The 20899-nt window shown below is 37.1% G+C and overlaps 2 protein-coding genes across 2 annotated transcripts; one reads left to right on the forward strand and one right to left on the reverse strand.

Moving 5' to 3' along the window:
• Window positions 1–958: 958 nt before the first annotated feature.
• On the reverse strand, window positions 959–17525 carry LOC147406011 (uncharacterized). Its single transcript, XM_086432466.1, has 4 exons — window positions 17055–17525; window positions 1521–1597; window positions 1190–1325; window positions 959–1095 (listed from the first exon to the last, which is right to left on the reverse strand). Exons 2-4 carry the CDS (start codon window positions 1578–1580, stop codon window positions 959–961), a joined length of 333 nt encoding a protein of 110 aa, XP_086288592.1. The 5' UTR covers window positions 1581–1597; window positions 17055–17525.
• A 1458-nt stretch (window positions 17526–18983) lies between these two features.
• On the forward strand, window positions 18984–20322 carry LOC147406012 (Cyclophilin-like peptidyl-prolyl cis-trans isomerase family protein). Its single transcript, XM_086433937.1, has 2 exons — window positions 18984–19950; window positions 20058–20322. Exons 1-2 carry the CDS (start codon window positions 19088–19090, stop codon window positions 20158–20160), a joined length of 966 nt encoding a protein of 321 aa, XP_086290063.1. The 5' UTR covers window positions 18984–19087; the 3' UTR covers window positions 20161–20322.
• Window positions 20323–20899: the final 577 nt, after the last annotated feature.

A 20899-nucleotide genomic window follows, 5' to 3' on the forward strand; every position in this document is an offset into this window, starting at 1 on the left:
TGCAAACACACCGAAAGCATAAAGAGCTTTAACATAAATTTTTCTTTAGAAGAACTTATTTGATAAGCCTTCTAAAACAAAAGCCAACACATGATTCCTATTTAAAAAGATCTCCATCTTCCTCTTTTTATTCTCTTCTGTTGAATTGCTTGCTAAACGGACTGCCATTTCTCTTTATATTGTTGAATGTTGATTTATATATTTGTCTTTTAATTCTCTATAGAAATTCTACTTGATTGTTTCCAACTCTCTGTCTCTTTAATCATTTTTTTGTGTTTAATCATCAATGAGTAAAGAGGTTCTAATAAATATTTATAGATGTGAATAGAGCTACTAGGGACCATGTTAACTGGGACAAGAAGCTTCTTGCCAAACTGATTGTTATAACAAGATTTACATAATTCAAATGGAATAGGATTGTCAGAGGAAACCATTATAAGCAATGGCCTTCCACTGAAAATCTAAGGAGCCTCCTTTTGCTTATAAGTGTCCCAACTAAGTCATCTACTTATCCAACAAATACGACAGAGCGATTTGTTTCTTTCTTATGTAACTTCTTTTATGATAATCTCCTAAGTGGTTGGAAGTACATTGTGTCTGAATTCACATTTTTGACAAGCCACATGAAACTGAGAAAGAAAAAACTATGTCAACTATGTCAATGTCCTTGGAACTGGGCAATTTAAGATATCTTAGCTTTTGCTCCAAGGCCTGCTGAGCTGGGATCAAAACCCTGCTTTCACACTTAAACCTAAGAAAAAAAAAACAATCATTACCTCCTGTCCACAGATCTCATGAGACCTTTGAGAGACATGCTCTACAACACCATCCTCGGCAAAAGTTACAAAGCCAAAACCCCGATGGCCAGTTATCTTTCAGTCCTGCAATCATTGAGCAACCATGTCTCAGTTGATTACCTTGAATTAACTCTTCAGTTGGATAGTGAAAATATCTTTATTTACTTGGGAACATAAACATCTAAGATACGGCCAAATCTACCAAAGTACTGGCGAAGATCTCCAGCATTTGCCTCCTGCGGAAGTCTACCAACAAAAATCTTTTTGCACACCCCTCGAGTTGGGTCAGAGACCCCTCCTAAATCATCAACAGAATCGACAAATTAACTGCACATTTCATTTATACTCCCAAAAATTACAAGCACACCAACCAAAAAAAAAAAAAAACTCACTTCCACAAACCGAACTTGGTTGGTCATATAATGTAGGAGCACCAAGTGCTGCATATCTAGTTGCCGCTGTAATATAAGCATTGTATGCACCATATCCACCATGTGCTACTCTGCTAGGTGGCCGTATGTCCTCATCCTGACATCATATAGCTGAACTCAGACATCAATTTTTTGTTAACAAAATTTTGCAAAATTGTCATGGATCAGGAAAAAAAGAAAAAGAAAACTGTTACAAATACAGGAAAATATGTATTCCGTTAGAAAAGGATTATCCTCTAGAAGATAAAAGCAGATCTAGTCGTGCTGAAGAGTAGTGGTCGTAATGAGTTGCCTTTGGTGTTGCTTGATCCACAACTAAGGTTGAACCTCCCAATTCATAAGTTTCTGCCATCAAGGTGTCCACAGAATCTGCAATACAGAAAAGTAAAAAACGCCTTTACTTTTCAAGCCAGCAACCATAAAGTAATTAGAATTGAATCTAAAATCTAGGTCATAGGGCCACAATTTTGTATGAAATGGAATGGTTAACTCAATGATCAATGACAAGAATACATGCACACATAGGAATTGATCCAATGTAGACCGTTACAGAAGTTGGTAGGCATTTAAAGCAAACAAAGTGGAAAGCAAAACTCCACATCCATCTCTTCCCCCATTTTTGTTGTAGTATGTGATCGTCCCCCACACTAATTTCATGTACAATATGAAGATCAATCAAACTAAAGCAGTCTAGGACAAGCATCTGATGGCAACAAGAAAAACTTGCCACCAACATGAAGCCATGCCAGATTAGATAATATTTTATGCATTAAACATAGATGGAAATATAAACAAAATACTGATGAACTCATCCGGATCATGCAGTTTTTAAAAGCCAGAAGATGGCCTATGTTAGATGTTTCATTAAAACATCCAGGCATACATCATATTTCTCCAACCTAAATAGACAAGCTGAAATGCATATGCCTTTTGTCAGATTGTGTCTTTGTGCATCTCTTTACTTGTTAATGTCACTTATTTAGATCCAATGTATCACTTTTACCAATGTTACTGTAACGATTCTACAGGAAAGACTGATGTTTAACGCATTATAAAAGTAGAAGTAACTTCTTTCCTTTTTTTGTTAATTTCTCTTTCTTTTCCTTTCCTTCTTTCCTTTCACTTCCTTCTTTCTTTTCTCTTCCTTTTTCCTTCGTACTTTCCTCTTTCTTTTTTGAGTAGAATATGAAACAACAAAAAGAAAATCAGCTAACACAATATTAAATATTATCAAATAATATCTAGATATTACTATAAATTTTTTTTAATTCTTTTAGAATTTCCTATAAAATTGGACTTTGGTCAATTTGACTTAGTCAAAATTGTTTGATCATATTGACTTGACTTGAGTCAACAATGGTTGACTTGGTTTATATATATATTTGAATTGTTAGATAACATAATTGGTAAAGAACATGTACTCCAAGTTGTAATGGACAATATCGTCGCCTATATAACCGTTAGCTGCCTATGTGGCTGACGGCCGTCTCTTAATGGCTAAGAGACCTCACTTATATTGGTTGCAATGTGCGGCACATTGCATAGATCTCATATTAGAAGATTTAGGTAAATTGCACATACGTATGGTAGTTAAAGCTAGAAAAGTAGTTGTTTTTATGTATAAAACATGTTTTACTTGTACAAAGAATGTGTGCTCATATAAATGATAATTTACTTAGACCTGCAATAACACTTTTTGCTACTGCCATTATGACACTACAAAGCCTTCATGAAAAAAAGGTAGGACTTAGAAGCTTTGTAGTGTGACCAGTGTCAACTAATTAGAACAATGGACCCTGGTTTAAAAAACCCAAACGCAAATTAGTTGCCCACATTATCATGTCCCAAAACTTTGGGAAGGTTGTTTTTAAAGCACTTAAAGATTTCAAAGAATTGTTGTGCTTAGATTAATAGATGGCGATAAAAAGTCACCAATGGATTATATTTATGACTCTATGGAAAAAGCAATTAACAAAATTAAAGAAAATAATCAATATAAAGAAAGAAATTATAATAAAGTAATTGATATTATAAAAAAGAGATGGTCTGTGGCGCCCCACCAAACGCTAACACAAATCCCGGGGTCAAACCTTGAAGTTTGGACAGTTTCCTCCGCTTATGTTAGCGTTTCACAGAACTCAAAACAAAGAAAACCAATAATAACCAACAAATCCTACATATAAAAATGTACCAAAATATACAAAGTGCGGAAGACAGTAATTGCGAACATCGTAGAATTAGATCAAGTTGCGCAAAAATGTGAAAATATACAGGATTACAAAAATTTGACCTCCCACTAACATAGACCTATCACTCAATCCAAAAGGACTACATACACCCCTTGGGAACTCTGGTCGTCAGTATGATCCACCAGATGATCTTCGCTCGTTCACTCTAAAGCTGTCTCTTCGACTGCAGGATCTGAAACTAAAAAAAAATGGAAGGAAAGAATGAGTAATAATGGTTACCCAGTAGGTCTACAAACGATTCCTGCTAATAACCTCACCTAGCATGGACGAATAAGCATACTGAATAATTTCTATACATGCAAAGTTTTACTATTAAAATTACGGTTAACTGGTACGTCTAGCCAGGGATGAGCAACTAAATAGTTTAAAAGTCCACATACATCCATTATCAATACTCACTATATTTTTATACAAATAATTTGACAACATTAAAATGACAAGCATGCTTTCCAGTTTATAATTCAAAATATAATCAACAGATACATATTACATGATGGTGGAGTAGTGGAATCAGAGAGTTGGGATTCACGACTGGATCATTCCCAGTCGGGACGTGATGTTACAACATTAATATGGCTTTTAGTTCCTGATTTTGTGGCCGATTGCTGTGTTTACCATACTAATGACCATTTATCCGGCTCAGGCGGGCCGTTTGATGTGACCGTAAGCAATGAGTCTCTTTTCAATGTTTTAGAACGTTCGACTACTCTAGATTGTTAGTGATCACTGACCAATCATCTTCGTCTATGTCTATCAGGCGTGCATGTGATTTCCAAAATAAACACTCCATTCGTATACGACACCTTTACAATACACATTCACTAGTAAAGATAGAAGGGAATGGACTCGGATTCCAGTTGTGACTCCACTCTCATACGCGTCCCAAATCACGTATGAGCTTGGTGGTCCCTACCGTACATCCTAGGATAGTACACCACTCAGGATGACATGATGCACTATCCCTTCAGGCACATTCTCAGACTCTTTAATAGCTTCAAAAATATATATATATATATATATATATATATATATATATATATTATTTTTCTTTAAAAACAAAAGAGTAATTAACAATACAAAGTTGAGAACGGATATCCAGTTTCCTACCATGCAACTGTGGCCCCCAGCCTAAAATAAATAACAGTACTTGAAGCCTCTGTGCCAACATAATCTAAATAAACATACAATTATTCATTATCCCTGGATATCCTTTCACCAACCAATACACAACATACAATGTAAAATATAGGCATCACCCCTCGGGTGTAATTCTGACATTTTACTGATTCATCCCTTTCCCATTCTGTCGTGTTTTCATTTGTCGACTTTTCAAACCAAATATTTCTTTTTCAAGCTTTCAAATTCACTTTGATCATTCGATAAAAAAACTATCAAATTTTTGTTAAAACGAGATCCCAATAGGTATGTGAAGGCAAACTGCCAAAATTGGAAAAGCTTGTGGAAATTTAGCTAAGTGTCGGAAATTCGATTTTTCAAAGTTGTCGAAATTGAAAAGGGATTTTTGTAAATGAAGGCCTCGACAGTTTGAGAAGGACCGCGTAATTTTTGTAACTTAATTCAAAGTAATGCAAAAGATATCACACGAATTCTTGAAACATTCTCGTTTTGACGAAATTTTGTTTAATTTTTTTTCTGACTTATTTGAAAGAGTTATGGGGCCCATAAATAGTGTTTTTTGCATGTTAATAACATGAGGTATCCAAAAAAAATATCAAAAAAATTATTTGGGCACTTTTTGGAGTAGACGGTGGCTCATGGTGGCACCGTGACTATTCACAATAGAACCATCAGAACGCTGAAAACTCCCGAATTTTTTTATTTTTTTCATCGTTTCTTCGAGTTTTTCACTCGTTTCGATTCTAATAACCCACCCACGGATCCAATATTTAAATCATGATAGAATACATCAAATACATTAGTTTTCGCATGAATTTGAAACAATCACAACAATATTTTACAATTTTTTAACACAAAATAAGTTTCGAAACATCCCTAAATGCAATTTTCTCGAAATCTACGACTACTAATAAGAGTAGAGAGTCCCCTACTTGGTTCGTGGTTGTTACTGGTGATGAACTAACACAAAGGGTCAATGTTTGACGGCTCAAAGTTCCGAAAGTGGTTGAATTCGAGTGCCAACGGTCGGGTTGGTCGTGAAACCCACTTTGAAGGTATCCTTCCTTTTTCAACACAATCAAAGACTCTCCTTCGATTTGGATGAGACTCCAAATAGGTCTAAACGAACCTATTTACTAATTTTTGTGAGAGACCAAGATAAAGAAAAGGAAATAAGGGTCAAATGGGATGAGGATGTGGAGCTCGACAGTGCCGACGATCCTTCCTTCTTCATCGACGATCAACACGAGTTTGATCGCGAGAAATGTTGACGAGAATGAGTCGAAACCCTAAGGTAGAAGAATGGTTGATTTGGGTTATTTAGAGAAGAGGGAAAGAAATAAAATAAAATAAAGTTGTCTTTCTTTTAAACAAGGGCTGGGGGTATTTTTGACATTTTTTACTTGTTTCTATTTTTAATGGTAACCTGACTATTCGACTCGGAAAATGACAAATGAATATTTCATTTCGAATAATTTTTCGTTACAGACCTAATGGTGATGTCAAATTTTTTTGATTCCTGATCTAACGAAACTTCACTATTTTGGGTCCCACTCAACACGAAATTCAAGGATTTTATAACTTTCTAATCCGAACTTGAATTTAAACATGCTTATAGGCTAAAATATATATTTCGATCATTTTGAATCTAATGGCGAAGTCGAAATTCGATAAAAATGAATGGACTAAAATTCGAGTATTCTACCCTAAGTCTTTCTTTTAGAATTTTATCGAAATTCACAATTAGATTTCCTTGAGATACAAATTAAAAACTCGGGATGTTACATTCTCCCCCTAATAAAAATTTCGTCCTCGAAGTTGAAATCATATCTTATTCTCGGAATAGTTCTGGATACTTAGCCTACATCTCAACCTATTTTTCCCATGTGGCTTCCTCTACGTTATGGTGCCTCCACAATACCTTGATTAGAGGTAAAGATTTTGATCTGAGTTGCTTTACTCTCCTGTCCAGTATCTATACTGCATCTTCATTGTAGGATACGTCTTCATCTACCTCTAAATTCTGCAAGTCGACCACGTGTGAAGGGTCTAGCAAGTACTTCTTCAGCATGGACACATGGAACACATTATGAACTTGCTCAAGCTGTAGGGGTAGAATCAATCGGTAAGCCACTGGACCTATCAGCTCAACTATCTCGAATGGTTCTACAAATCGCAGCTTTAATTTGCCCTTCACGCCAAATCTAGATATCCCTCTTCGGGGTGATACCTTCAAGAATACTTGATCCCCAACTTGAAATTTCAAAAGTCTACGCCGTTTGTCTGCATAGCTTTTCTATCTACTCTGAGCAATTTTTAGTTTGTCTCGTACAATGCGTACTATCTCACTAGTTTCCTCAACAATCTCGGGCCCCAATACCGTGGCATCTCCTGTTTCTGCCCAACATATCGATGATCGACACGGCATACCGTATAAAGCCTTGAATGGTGCCATGCCGATACTAGCTTGGAAGCTGTTATTATAGGAGAACTCCACCAACGGTAAGTGACGCTTCCAACTTCCCCCAAAATCCAAAACACACGCTCGTAGCATGTCTTCCAAAATCTGAATTACTTACTCAGACTGTCCATCAGACTGAGGGTGAAACGCTGTGCTAAAGTTCAACTGAGTACCCATTGCTTTGTGCAGACTCTCCCAAAATCAAGAAGTAAATCTGGGATCCCTGTCTGACATGATAGAAACTGGCACTCCATGTAGTCGTACTATCTCAATTATGTATATCTAGCTCAGTCTATCGACACTGAATGAGACTCGGATTGGGATGAAATGTGCTAATTTTGTAAATCGATCCAAAATCACCCATATGGCATCCGACCCGTCATTGACTCTCGGTAACCTCACTACAAATTCCATGGTCACGTGCTCCCATTTCCATTTCGCTATGGGTAATGGTTGGAGTAAACCTGCTAGGTGGCGGTGTTTTGTCTTGACTTGCTGGCAGGTTAGGCATCTACCTACATATTCTGCAATTACCTTCTTCATACCCGGAAACCAGAAATTCCTTCGTAGATCTTTATACATCTTCGTGCTTCCTGGGTGAATCGAGTATCGGGAACGGTATGCCTCGCCTAATATGTCGGACCTCAATTGCGAGTCCTACAGTATCCACATCCTACCTAGAAATCTGAGAACCTTATCTGATCCCTTCGACCAATCTAGGTCGATCAGGTCCCTAGCTCTTAGCTCATATCCTCCCACATCTTCATCTACTTTCTAGACTTCCTTAATTCGTGCTATCAACTCATTTTCAATTCTCAATGTACCCAGATATATGTGCGATCTAAACTTTTCTCCTAGAGTCTCAAACACTGTTTCTACAACCTATTCAAGCAATTGTCATTCTTTCAACATCATATGAGTTACAATGTTTCTACTCAATGTGTCAACAACCACATTGGCTTTCCCCAGGTGGTACTCAAGGGTAAAGTCGTAGTCCTTGAGGTATTCCATCCAACGTCGTCGTCTCATATTCAATTCTTGCTACAAGAATATGTACTTGAGGCTCTTATGATCAGAGAATACTTCAAACTTCTCCCCGTATAGATAATATCTCCAAATGCGTAGTGCGAACACTATAGCTGCTAACTCAAGATCATAGACCGGATAATTTTTTTTCATGATTCTTGAACTTCCTAGATGCGTATGCCACTACTTTCCCAAATTGCATCAATACGCTCCCAAACCAATTCCAGAAGCATTAGTAAAGATCGCCAAGCCTTTACCTGGAATCGAAGATGCTAAAATTGGAGCGGTCGTCAATCTTTTCTTCAATTCTTGAAATGCATTCTCGCAGTTGTCACCTACTCAAACCGAACATTTTTCTGCATCAATCTCGTCAACGGTGCTGCAAGAGTGGAGAATCCCTCAATAAACCTTCTATAGTAGCCGTCCATTTCAAGAAAACTTCTAATATCCGTCACCGTCTTATGATGTTTCCACGACAATACGGCTTCAACCTTGGAGGGGTCTACTGCTATCCCTTCATTGGACACCACATGTCCTAGGAATATCACCTTCTAGAGTCAAAACTCAGACTTGCTGAACTTGGCATATAGCTTATGCTCACGTAAAATCTGTAGTATGATTATGAGGTATCTCTCGTAATCCTCCCTCAACTTATAGTAAATTTGGATGTCATCTATGAACATAATGACAAACCTGTCAAGGTGCTCCCAAAATACCCGATGCATCAGATCCATGAATGCTACTGGTGTATTTATTAGACCGAAAGGCATCACTAGATATTTAAAATGTCCTAGCCTGGTCCGAAATGCAGTCTTTGGAATATTCGCCTCCCGGATCCTCAACTGGTGGTACCCAGATCGCAAATCGATCTTAAAGAAGTATTGGGCACCCTGCAGTTGGTCAAACAGATCATCGATGAGCGGAAAGGGATACTTATTCTTGATGGTCACTTGATTTAACCTTCGATAGTCGATACATAATCGGAGTGACCCATCCTTCTTCTTGACAAACAAAACCAGTGCTCTCCAGGGTGAGGAACTCGGTCGAATAAACCCAAGTTAGTAAGCTTATCAATCTGCGCTTTCAACTCTCGGGGTTTCTACAGGGGAATTCGGTATGGTGCAATGGAGATAGGCCCTGTGCCTGGTACCAAATCAATAGAAAACTCTCTCTCATTACTTGGAGGTAAATCTGGTAATTCGTCTGGAAAAACATCCTCGAATTCCTTAACTACCTCTACCATATCTAGTGATGTCTCTAACTCCACTACACTCAAAGTTCTTAACTGGTTGTATAAAGGACCGTTTCTCCTATACCTGGATTCTCGAACCTTGACTTTTGGATATCCCGACCTTCTAAAAACTACTGATCCCGTGAAACAATCCACGTGGACATGGTTCTGTACTAGCCAATCCATCCCCAATATGACATCAAAGTCGGAACAATCTAATGTCATGAGGTCGGTACTCATCTCCTGGTCCTCAATCCTAATTACACAGTTCCGACATAATTTCTAAGCTATCTGTCGATCTCCCAACGGTGTGGACAGTTTCATTATTCGGCCCGTGTCAGAAATTTCTAATTCTAGCAACCGTGCAATCTCCGTGGAAATATATGATCTAGAAGAACCGGTACCGAATAGAACTTAAATCTTAATATTGGAAATCAAAATTGTACCTTCTAGCACCTCGTCTGAAACTGATATCTCCTCCTGAATCAGATGATACGCCCTACCCTGGGGTTTAGGAATCACCCATGATTGTGACTGTGATGAAAGGCAGTTTCTTTTGATATGTCACGTCTGCCCGCACCCAAAGCATGTTAAAGGTCCCGTCTGTATAGGTCTCTGTGGGGCGGGTGGTCTCGGAATCTGTCTGGTTGGTCCCCTTGGCCCTATTGACCTCACTGGAGTCCCAACTGGTCCATAACTCGAAGGAGTAGGAGCTCAATACTGCGGATATGTGGGTCCAGAAGCACTCGGTCCTGAAAACATCGGCCTCTTGGCCGGATCGACCCTAAGAGGAAAAGAAGCCTAGGGTCGCCTGATCTGCCCCCTTGAAATCTGCAACTCCATTTCCTCTCGCTCAACCATCTGAGCTCGACTCATCGTGTTTCTATAGCTGGTGGTCTCAATCACTGACATTCTGGCCTTCAAGTAAGGTCGTATTCCTCTGAAAAATCTACGGGCTTTCTGCAAATCGGTCGAAATGAGCTCGGGTGCATATCGTGACAATCTGGTAAATCTCAACTCGTAATTCGTAACGGATAGATTACCTTGCACCAAACCTGAAATCTTCTGATGCTTAATTTCTCGAGCCGTCTCGGATATGAATCTATCTAGGAACATCCTCTCAAAATCGACCCACTCAAAAGGTCCATCCCCCAAAAACATTCCTCTCAGAACGCCACTAATGGCTAGCATCCCCGTCAAACTAAAAGGCAACCACCGGTATCCACTGGTCTCTCGAGCACTGCATGGTGCTCAGAATCTCTCGAATCCTCAAAACCCATTCATTGACCTCAGCCAGGTTGGAAGAACTTCCAAATTTGAGTAGACGTAGTCGTTGGAAGTTTTGTAGCCACATCCCCGAGTATGTTTGAGTCTGGGGTGGGGGAGTTCACGCAGCCTCAACGGTACAACCTGTGGCTGTGGCTCCTAGGGTGGAATAGGGTTGGTCCTTTGTGAAGAAGCCTGGCGCTCCCTCAACTCAGCCACCTCCTCGGCTAGTCTAGCCTGTGACTCGAACATCTCCTCCCTAAACTTGTTCTGGGACTCAGCTATTTGTCTCATAAACAACATTATCTGTGCTATCGGATCAAGGGTCTGATCCGATGTTTGCCCTGCCTCGACTGTGTTTCGGCTTCTCCCTCGGCCTCTGCTTCTACCTCGTCCGCTAATCTCGTTTATGTTCATCAACAGCAAGGCATTTATTATCAGTAGGCTAAAGTCATTCTTATGAAAGAATTAATTAATATCCTTAGATAGGAATATAGTAATGAACACCGTTTTCATTACTAACAGAAGGAACCTAGAATCCTATCTTAATCTTATGAGGCTCTATGGACTCTAGACACGGAAGAGCTCGTAATCCCAATACGAAACTACTAATGGGCTCTAATATCATCTGTGGCGCCCCACCAAATGCTAACACAGATCCCGGGGTCGAACCTTGAAGTTTGAACAGTTTTCTCCGCTTATGTTAGCGTTCCATGGAATTCAAAATAAAGAAAACAGATAATCAACAAATCCTACATATAACAATGTACCAAAATATACAAAGTGCGGAAGACAGTAACTGCGAACATCATAGAATTAGATTAGAGTTGTGCAAAAACATGAAAATATACAAGATTACAAAAATTTGACCTCCTACTAACATAGACCTATCACTCAATCCAAAAAGACTACATACACCCCTTAGGAACGAACGGACTCCGAGGGAAAGTAATCATGATGCTCACCGGGCAATGGACTCTAGTCGTCAGTATGACCCACCAAATGATCCTTGCTTGCTGGCTCTAAAGCTGTCTCTCCGACTGTAGGATCTTAAACTATAAAAAAATGGGATGAAAGGGTGAATAACAATGGTTACCCAATAGGTCCACAAACGACTCCTACTAATAACCTCACCTAGCACGGACAAATAAGCATACTGAATAATTTCAATACATACAAAACTTTACTATTAAAATTATGGTTAACTAGTACGTATAACCAGGGATGAGCAACTAAATAGTTTAAAAATCCACATACATCCAGTATCGATACTCACTATACATTTTCATTTTTATACAAATAACTTGACAACATTGAAATGACAAGCATGATTTGCAGTTTATAATTCAAAATATAACAATAGATACATATTACACAATGGTGAAGTAGTGGAATTAGAGAGTTGGGATTCATAACTGGATCGTTCTCAGTCGGGACATGATGTTACAACATTAATCTGGTATTTAGTTTCTGATTTTGTGGCCGGTAACTACGCTTACCACACTGGTGACCATTTATCCGGCTCAGGCAGGCCGTTTGACATGACCGTAAGCAATGGGTCTATTTTTGATGTTTCAGAAAGTTCGACTACTCTAGATTGTTAGTGATTACTGACCAATCATCTTCGTATATGCCTATCAGGCGTGCATGTGATTTCCAAAATAAATACTCCATTCGTATACGACCACATTTACAATATATGTTCACCAGTAAAGATAAAAGGGAATAGACCCTGATTCCAGTTGTGACTCTACTCTCATACGCGTCCCATACCATGTATGAGCTTGGTGGTCCCTACCGTACATCCTAGGATAATACACCACTCAGGATGACATGATGCACTATCCTTTTAGGCATTCTTGGACTCTTTAACAACTCACAAAATAGATACACCAATATATATATTATTTTTCTTTAAAAATAAAAAAGTAATTAACAATACAAAGTTGAGAACGGATATCCAATTTTCTACCATGCAACTGTGGCCCCCCAACCTAAAATAAATAACAGTAATCGAAGCCTCTGTGCTAACATAATCTAAATAAACATGCAATTATTCATTATCCCTGGATATCCTTTCACCAACCAATACACAACATACAATGTAAAATATAGACATCACTCTTTGGGTGTAATTCTGACATTTTACCGATTCATCATTTTCCCATTCTGCGTGTTTTCACTTCTCGACTTTTCACACCAATTTTTTTTTTCAAGCTTTCAAATTCACTTTGATCATTCGATCGAAAAATTATCAAATTTTTGTTAAAACGGGATCCCACTAGGTATGCAAAGGAAAACTGCCAAAATTGGAAAAGCTTGTGAAAATTTGGTTAAGTGTCGGAAACTCGATTTTTCAAAGTTGTCAAAATTGAAATTTGATTTTTATAAATGAAGGCCCTCAACAACATGAGCAGGGCTACGTAATTTTGTAACTTAATTCAAAGTAATGCAAAAGATATCACATGAATTCTTGAAACATTCTCGTTTTGACGAAATTTTGTTTAATTTTTCCCCGGCTCATTTGAAAGAGTTATGGGGCCCATAAGTAGTGGTTTTTGCATGTTAATAGCATAAGGAATCTAAAAAAAAATATCAAAAATTTTATTTGGGCACTTTTTGGAATTGATGGTGGCACCGTGACCAGGAGACAGCGACTTACGGTGGAACCGTCAGAACGCTGAAAACTTACGAAATTTTCCATTTTTTTCATCATTTCTAAGAGTTTTTCACTCGTTTTCAATTCTAATAACCCACCCACGGATCCAATATTTAAATTATGATAGAATACATTAAATACATTAGTTCTAGCATAAATTTGAAAACAATTACAATAATATTCTACAATTTTTTAAACACAAAATAAGTTTCGAAACATCCCTAAATGCAATTTTCTCGAAATCTACGACTACTAATAAGAATAGAGAGTCCCCTACTTGGTTCGTGGTTGTTAATGGTGATGAAATAACACAAAGGGTCAATGATTGGCTGCTCGAAGTTCCGAAAGTGGTTGAATTCGGGTGCCAATGGTCGGGTTGGTCGTGTAACCCTTTTTGAAGGTATCCTTCCTCTTTTAACGACTCTCCTTCGATTTTGATGAGACTCCAAGTGGGTCTAAACGAACCTACTTGCTAATTTTTCTGAGAGACCAAGAAAAAGAGGAAGAAATAAAGGTCAAATGAGATGAGGACGTGGAGCTCGACAGTGGCGACGATCCTTCCTTCTTCGTCGTCGACGATCAACACGAGCTTGATCACAAGGAATGTTGACGAGAATAGGTCGAAACCCTAGGGTAGAGGAATGACTGATATGGGTTCTTTAGAAAAGAGGGAAAGAAATAAAATAAAATAAAGTTATCTTTCTTTTAAACAAGGGCTGGGGGCATTTTTGACATTTTCTATTTGTTTCTATTTTTAACAGTAACCCGACTATTCGGACTCGAAAAATGACAAATGAATATTCTATTTCGAATAATTTTTCGTTGCGGACCTAATGGTGATATTAAATTTTTCTGATTCCCGCTCTAATGAAACTTCACTGTTTTGGGTCCCACTCAACATAAGTTAATGATTTTATAATTTTCTCATCCGAACTCGAATTTGACCGTGCTTACAGGCTAAAGTTTATATTTCGATCATTTTGAACCTAATGGCGAAGTAGAAATTCATTAAAAATGAACAGACTAAAATTCGAGTATTCTACCCTAAGTCTTTCTTTTAAAATTTTATCGAAATTCACAATTAGATTTCCTCGAGATACAAATTAAAAACTCGAGGTGTTACATAGGGCAACCAAATGTTATATGTCTTATATTCAGTTGCCCACATCTTTAATCCAACCATATACTTCCAATCCGCCAATTTTGATGAGACAGATTCAACGTATATGGTTGGATTCCTTGATGTCTTGAAAAAAATGATTCCAACGCAGAAAGAACAAGATAGGATCTCGTCGCAACTAAATCGATACAAGAACTGCAAAGGAATTTTCATAAGGGAGATTGTAAAGAGACATAGAACTACGAAGATTCCAAGTAAATATAAATAATTAGAAAAAATTAAATATATATTTTATCCTTGTTTGTTTTTAAAATTAAAATACATATAACTTATAAGTTGCTAACAACCTACCCTTCATATAGCCGATTGGTAGTCCGCTTATGGAGTTGATCAAATTATAAATGATCCGGTCTTAAAGAGATTGGCTATTAGAATACTTGGCCTAACATATTCGGCATCAAGATGGAAATGTAATTAGAGCATGTTCGAAATGGTATAACAAATTAACAACTTAACTTTTTTACTTGTTAGTTATTAATTGTTAATTGCTAATTAGTGATTAATTGTTAATTGCTAATTACTTATTAAGTATTAAGTATTAAATATTAATTAAGTTAAAATTTGTCATGCATTGAACAGAACCACACAAAGAAGAGAAATAGAGTTGAGTAGAAGAAGCTCAATGATTTGATCTTCGTACAATACAATTAAAAATTGCATGAAAAATTCAAAGGAAGGACAATCCGAGATTTTACGACCCTATCTCCATTGAAGAATTGATTGAAAATCATTTGTGCCTTAGCGATGCACAAGAAGAGTTGGTGTTTGAAGGAGAAGACTTAACTTGGGCCCAAGTTGAGCAAACAGTTTTTACACCGACACTTGGGGAAAGCTCAAGCTAAAGGAGAAGGGGAGGACATTCAAGAATACAAGATGAGATACAAGAATAAGAGGATGAAGATGAAGCTAAAGAACCATTGAGAGTAAATGAGATGTTAGTGAGATCAGATGATAAAGAAACAGAAGAGGAAGAGATGTATGTAAAAGAAGGTGACGATTCAGATGATGTTGGGAATGAAAGTGATGATGGTAAAGGCGGCGGTCCTAATGCAAATGTTGTTCCCCAATAGATTAGGGATGGTTGTGTGGAATATGATGCAAATCAGATTTATTAAAGATTATACTTTGTATTTTTTTAATTTTTTAATTTTTAACTTACAATTTTAATAAAGATTTGAGATTTTTTACTTGAATTTCATAAAGTTTTATTGGTCTTTTATATTATATACATGTTTATGAGTCTTACATGATTTTTTTTTTTTTTTTTGATTTTTCAAAAAAAAGCATTTGCAGACCAATATGGGCACAGCCTATGTTGGTCGCATATGCTATTTAACAACACTAATCATGATAGTTTCACTCTTTCTTTCTTTTATTTTCATTTCTGCTAGAAAGGTTGGCTTTCTAGACTTCCTCATGATAAAACTGCAAAAGAAGAAAAAATGTGGGAACTCTATTTACAATATTTTTCATAGGAAGTCTTCAAGAGCTTCGATATGATTTAGAAAAATATTGTACACATGTATATAGACAACAAATGGATTTCATAAAGATACTAAGGTCATAAAACTATGTCACTTGAGAATCCTAACTTACTGTCAAGAATAGAATTTGAGGAATGTGCTTGTCCATGATGTCATACTAGGACCAATAAAGATTTCTAAGGGCCACACAAGAAAATAACATTTTCCAGGAGAAGATGAGGCAGCCAAATACATATTTGGCACCAAAAGTAAAATATGGGTATATTGGAAAAACGGTCATCACCACTAACTGAACACCTATGCAACAAGGACACGAAACTTCAAGGCTACCATGTGGAGCACGTACCAACGCAGGGGCATACACAACACACATCATAACACATTGGGTAGTATAACCCCTCTAATTTAATAAATTATTAAACAAAAAGGCTTTTGAAGGAGTGTTGGTGCCATTAATCCTCCACAAACTAACTTACTAAATAGCTAAATACAAAAATGATTTGATATTAGAAACCTAATGTTATTAACTTATGGTGTATAGAAATGTTTTCTTGTACTTTCAATATTATTTTTTTTTCCTATTTTTCAATTAAAATTTCCTTGAGTTTAAACATAACTAAAACAGTATATTATAATACACATGTATGGAAGTGCCACATTTTAGGCTTCTCAAGAGAATCATGCCTTACACACATGTTTTTGCCCTAGTTAGATAGTTAAGTATTATGTCACCAAGAAACAAGTATGGGCATGAATGAATCCACAAGAAAAAATTGTTCAACCCCCAAATCTTAGAAAACAAGTTTTGTGTGATCATGTATGTAACAACCCAGGCACATGGTTGTTTTTTTTTCCTTTCTTTGTCTTTATTACATATGAAAGTTGCAAACATACAGCAGAGGCCCAAACCAAATGGCGTATTAGTTCAGAATCCAATAAGAACAATCACTTGTGAAATTCAACAGAGAAATGTAGCATACCCACCCTTTGTGCAGAAACAAATTATCATCTCGCCATCTAGAAAAAATGAAATTAGGCAAAAACACCATCATGTGATACAACAAAACCTTGTTAAGAAGAATAGAGGTTCAAAATCGTTAAATTGGCCAATTAGGAGTTTTAAAAAAATAAACCTTCATCACGATAACATTTTCCAGCTCCCCAAACTTGCTCATGTACTGTTTCAAACCATCAGTGTCGACGTCCCATGGAATACCAAGAACCTACGACCCCTCCTGCATCACATAAGTACAACTCTTTCTCACGGACACACAATAAGAACAACAACAACAATAACCGAAACAACTGATCATTTATTTATTATTTTTTTTTTCTTTTTGTGAATTGTGATTCAATTTTCAACGTACACACACACACACAAAACGATCACTCGCTTAACGATCTCCAAATGAACCCTCGCTCGTCGCTCCGCTCCCTCCTGTGCGCTCTGCTCAAACGTTTGGGGGTTGGGGCTGTCTCTCTCCCCTCCCCTACTTCTCTTTGTTAAAAATTAAATAGAGTAGGGGATCCAATCAAGAGTCCCGTTCCTAACCAAGGTCAAGTGGCATTCTGGGTGAATCTAACTACAAAAGATTTAATTTGTTAAAAATTGAGTTATTGATTTTGACGATTCATGTTTAAATGTCAAGCTTGACAATTTATAAGCATTGATCATGACAGTTGTAAAATGTTGATCTCAAAGATTGGCGCAAAAGAGAAAAAAAAATTACTAGAAAGAAATCCTTCCGTCAAGATTCCTTAATTAATTTTTTCAAAAAATTGTCGAATTAGTTTAAAAATTTTATTGGACTAATTCACATAAATATATTAATGTTTTTACATATAATTAAAATATTAACTTATTTGTAAATGATGATAATTATTTCAAACTTTGAAGTTACTTAATGATAGTTTTCTATCAAGCTTGTTAGGATGTTTAGTATTTCTTATAAATTATTTTCTTATTATTTAAAATTATTTGTTTTAGACTACTTGAAAAGAGTTTTAGTCTTTATTCTTGTAGAGGTGTTTTTTGTGACTACCTCGTGATTTGCAGAGCCTCCCTATTCTTTGTTCCACAGAGTCTTTGATGTCAAAGTCAAAACTAGAATGCACAAAAATCTAGGGTTTTAGGGATAGAAAATTATATCCCTATGCATGTGGCTCCCTCTTTATTTATAAGGAATGAGTTTTTCTTTTTTTACGTTTCTCCTCCTTATCCCCTTTTATTTAGGGATAAGATTCGTGGGAAATCCTCTAGCCCTCCTTGAGTTATAACGCTCAAATCTCGAGAATTCTAGAACTAGAATTCTTTCTGCATACAGAAATAAGTTTCCCCAACCTTATTTTGAACCTATCTTCTCGGATCCTTACCCTAGTGTTACAAATCTTCAGGTAGGAATTTTGTTCCCCATTAAACTACATAGTCTGTACTGACACATGTCGCTGTCTTAGAGGTTAGGGATTTTATCCCTCCACAATTTTTTTTTAAAGATTCAAAAGAAATGTAAGAAAAATAAAAGCTCCTATTTGCTTTTTAAGAAGGTAGATGATTTTAAAAAATATTTATACTCGATCTTAATTACCTTCATTTATTTTCATAAAAAGATAACATTAAATCATCAATAATGTGGGCTTAGACCTCATATCTCGGTTGGTTTGTACATTGCAAGCTAACTTTGAGTTATTGGGTTCAAGTCAAGCAGGCTTACGCATAAATTAAAAATAAAAAATCATTAATAAATCCTTTTTGTTCGTTAACAGAACTGTTCCACCCCAAAATCTGTCGAACAACTGGTGTGGTCTGGTTTTAAGACACTGTTTCGTTCAACTGTTGAAACATTAATGTTTGAACACAACAACATTGTTTAAGGCACTTTGTTAATTGGCACGACTTGGATAGGCCACCACTTGATGATAATCAATCTTAACTGCACACTTTGATGGGCTTGGGCTTGGGATTGAGGCCCATCCCAACGTGAGCCCATTAATACCGTCCACTATTCTCTTTCTAGGTTGCACTGGGGGCTTTCAGTCACACAACATCAGCTTTGCCACTTAAAAATGAATGGATTGAATTCTGTGATCTGTATACTTCTTATCTACTAACTCTTTGTAACAGTTGAGAGAAGCAATAAGAGATGCAGAGCTCAACAAACTCTAGAAAATGAAGCAATCATTCTCACAAACTTTGCCATTTTCTGCTCAAATTCTTAAGTCACCTCCATCACCTCATTCAAAAACTCAAGTCATCCCCACCATCTCTCGAAGGGAGCTCGCAATTAGCATTGGGTCTTGTTCCTCGCTTTTACTTGTATCGACCGCAACCAACCTCATAATAAACCCATTTAAGATCCCCGAAGCACGAGCAGAAGATGTTGATGATGATCTTATGAAGAATGATAAAGAAGAATTGAATTCTAAGATAACCAACAGTTGCACAGATAAAAATCTGACAAAGCGGGCATTTTTGGATGTATCCATTGATGGAGAACCAGCTGGCCGCATTACAATTGGTCTTTATGGAGCTGATGTGCCTGTTGGCACTGCGAAGTTTTCCGATCTTGTAAGTGGAGTGGCGGGTATAAGTTATAGAAGAAAAGAATTTGTAAAGATCATGCCAAACTACATACAACATGGAGGGGTGAGATCATATGGTGTGGATGTTGAGCTTGCAAAGAAGAAAGGAAGTAACTTAGAGGTAGATAATTTGATTGGAGAGTGGGAGAAGATGAATGAAAAGTGCCCAGGGACCAAGAATTCAATGGGGTCCGTAAGTTTAGTTGTTAGGGATCCATCAATACCACCACCAAAGTTGAAGCTGGTGGCACGTAAAGGAAAGTTGGAAATTGACGAAGAGGAAGTTAGGACAGCACCGAATGGGACTGAGTTTATAATTACTACAAGTGACTCTCCAGAGTTGGATGCGTCTTCACTAGTGGTTGGAAAAGTTTTGGGTGGGATGGAAGTGGTGGACAGGATTGCCAAGGTGAAGACTGTGCAGGAGAACACAAGTTCCCCTTATTTCAGGTGAATTGCCATCCTATTGTGTTATGTTTGATATGATCAAATTCTTTTCCAAATGCCAGATTGAATGGTGATGCTAAATATACATGTCATCTTGTTTGATGAGCCAGGGTAGCCAAGTTGATTGGTGACAAGAGGGCTGTTGTTGCAGAAAGAGGCTTTAATCGACCTTATTCCAAGGTTGTCATCACCAATTGTGGTTTGATTGATTAAACTCAGGTATTTTTTATGTTTTTTGGTTTAGAAAACAGAGAGATTTTAGTTATTTTACAGACTTATTTTTTTATTGATGTCAACAACAAACCAAATGCAATGTTCTAAAAACAATTTGGGTTTGTCTTGAAATAACAAGAAAAGTTGGCTGGATTTGTTCTAGCAGCCAAGAATATTGGATGATGACCACTGTAGTCTCTAGATAAAAATAATTGCTTCATGCCTAGACCATATACTATAATGGTTATTTAACTGACATAACGGCCTGATCTAATCTGGAAGGGCTGGAGCTTGATTGGTGGGTGGGGGCTCTGTTTGCCCCCATATCATGTAAGGAATCACTTTTTTATTTTCCAGAGCTGTAAGAGTTTTCATTTTTTTGACATATTAGAGTTTATCAATTAGTGTTCGACTACTTTTCTAAAACTTTTAGCTGCCCTCAAGTGCAATATTTTTAAACCTCCCATGCAACCTCTCAAGCTCAACAATGCAAACCAACCATTTTCTCCGGTTTCTTGACAAAAAGCTAGAATATAATCCTTATCAGTACCTTCAGTGGCGATACAAATTGGTATTTACTTCGATGCAAGAAAATATAATTTCTCTCGTAATTTTTATTTCACATTTAGTTTTTTAATGGAGCCAAAAGGAGGGAGTTTAGGTATTAAGAATACAAAGATAATGGATGAGGGCATAGTGGGAAAATGGCTTTGAAGATTTGAGGAGTGAGGGTGTAATG

The sequence above is a fragment of the Akebia trifoliata genome, chromosome 3, assembly GCF_017979445.1.
Source record: "Akebia trifoliata isolate Shusen 1 chromosome 3, ASM1797944v1, whole genome shotgun sequence".
NCBI lineage: Eukaryota > Viridiplantae > Streptophyta > Magnoliopsida > Ranunculales > Lardizabalaceae > Akebia > Akebia trifoliata.

Excerpts from the sequence above, each read along its gene's own strand:
- LOC147406011 (XM_086432466.1), bottom strand. The coding sequence starts at position 1,580 with ATGGCAGAAACTTATGAATTGGGAGGTTCAACCTTAGTTGTGGATCAA. Across the intron at positions 1,326-1,520 it reads TGGATCAAGCAACACCAAAG|GATGAGGACATACGGCCACC; the intron begins GCAACTCATTAC and ends ATATGATGTCAG. Across the intron at positions 1,096-1,189 it reads ACCAAGTTCGGTTTGTGGAA|GAGGGGTCTCTGACCCAACT; the intron begins GTGAGTTTTTTT and ends TTGATGATTTAG.
- LOC147406012 (XM_086433937.1), top strand. The coding sequence starts at position 19,088 with ATGAAGCAATCATTCTCACAAACTTTGCCATTTTCTGCTCAAATTCTT. Across the intron at positions 19,951-20,057 it reads ACAAGTTCCCCTTATTTCAG|GGTAGCCAAGTTGATTGGTG; the intron begins GTGAATTGCCAT and ends TTGATGAGCCAG.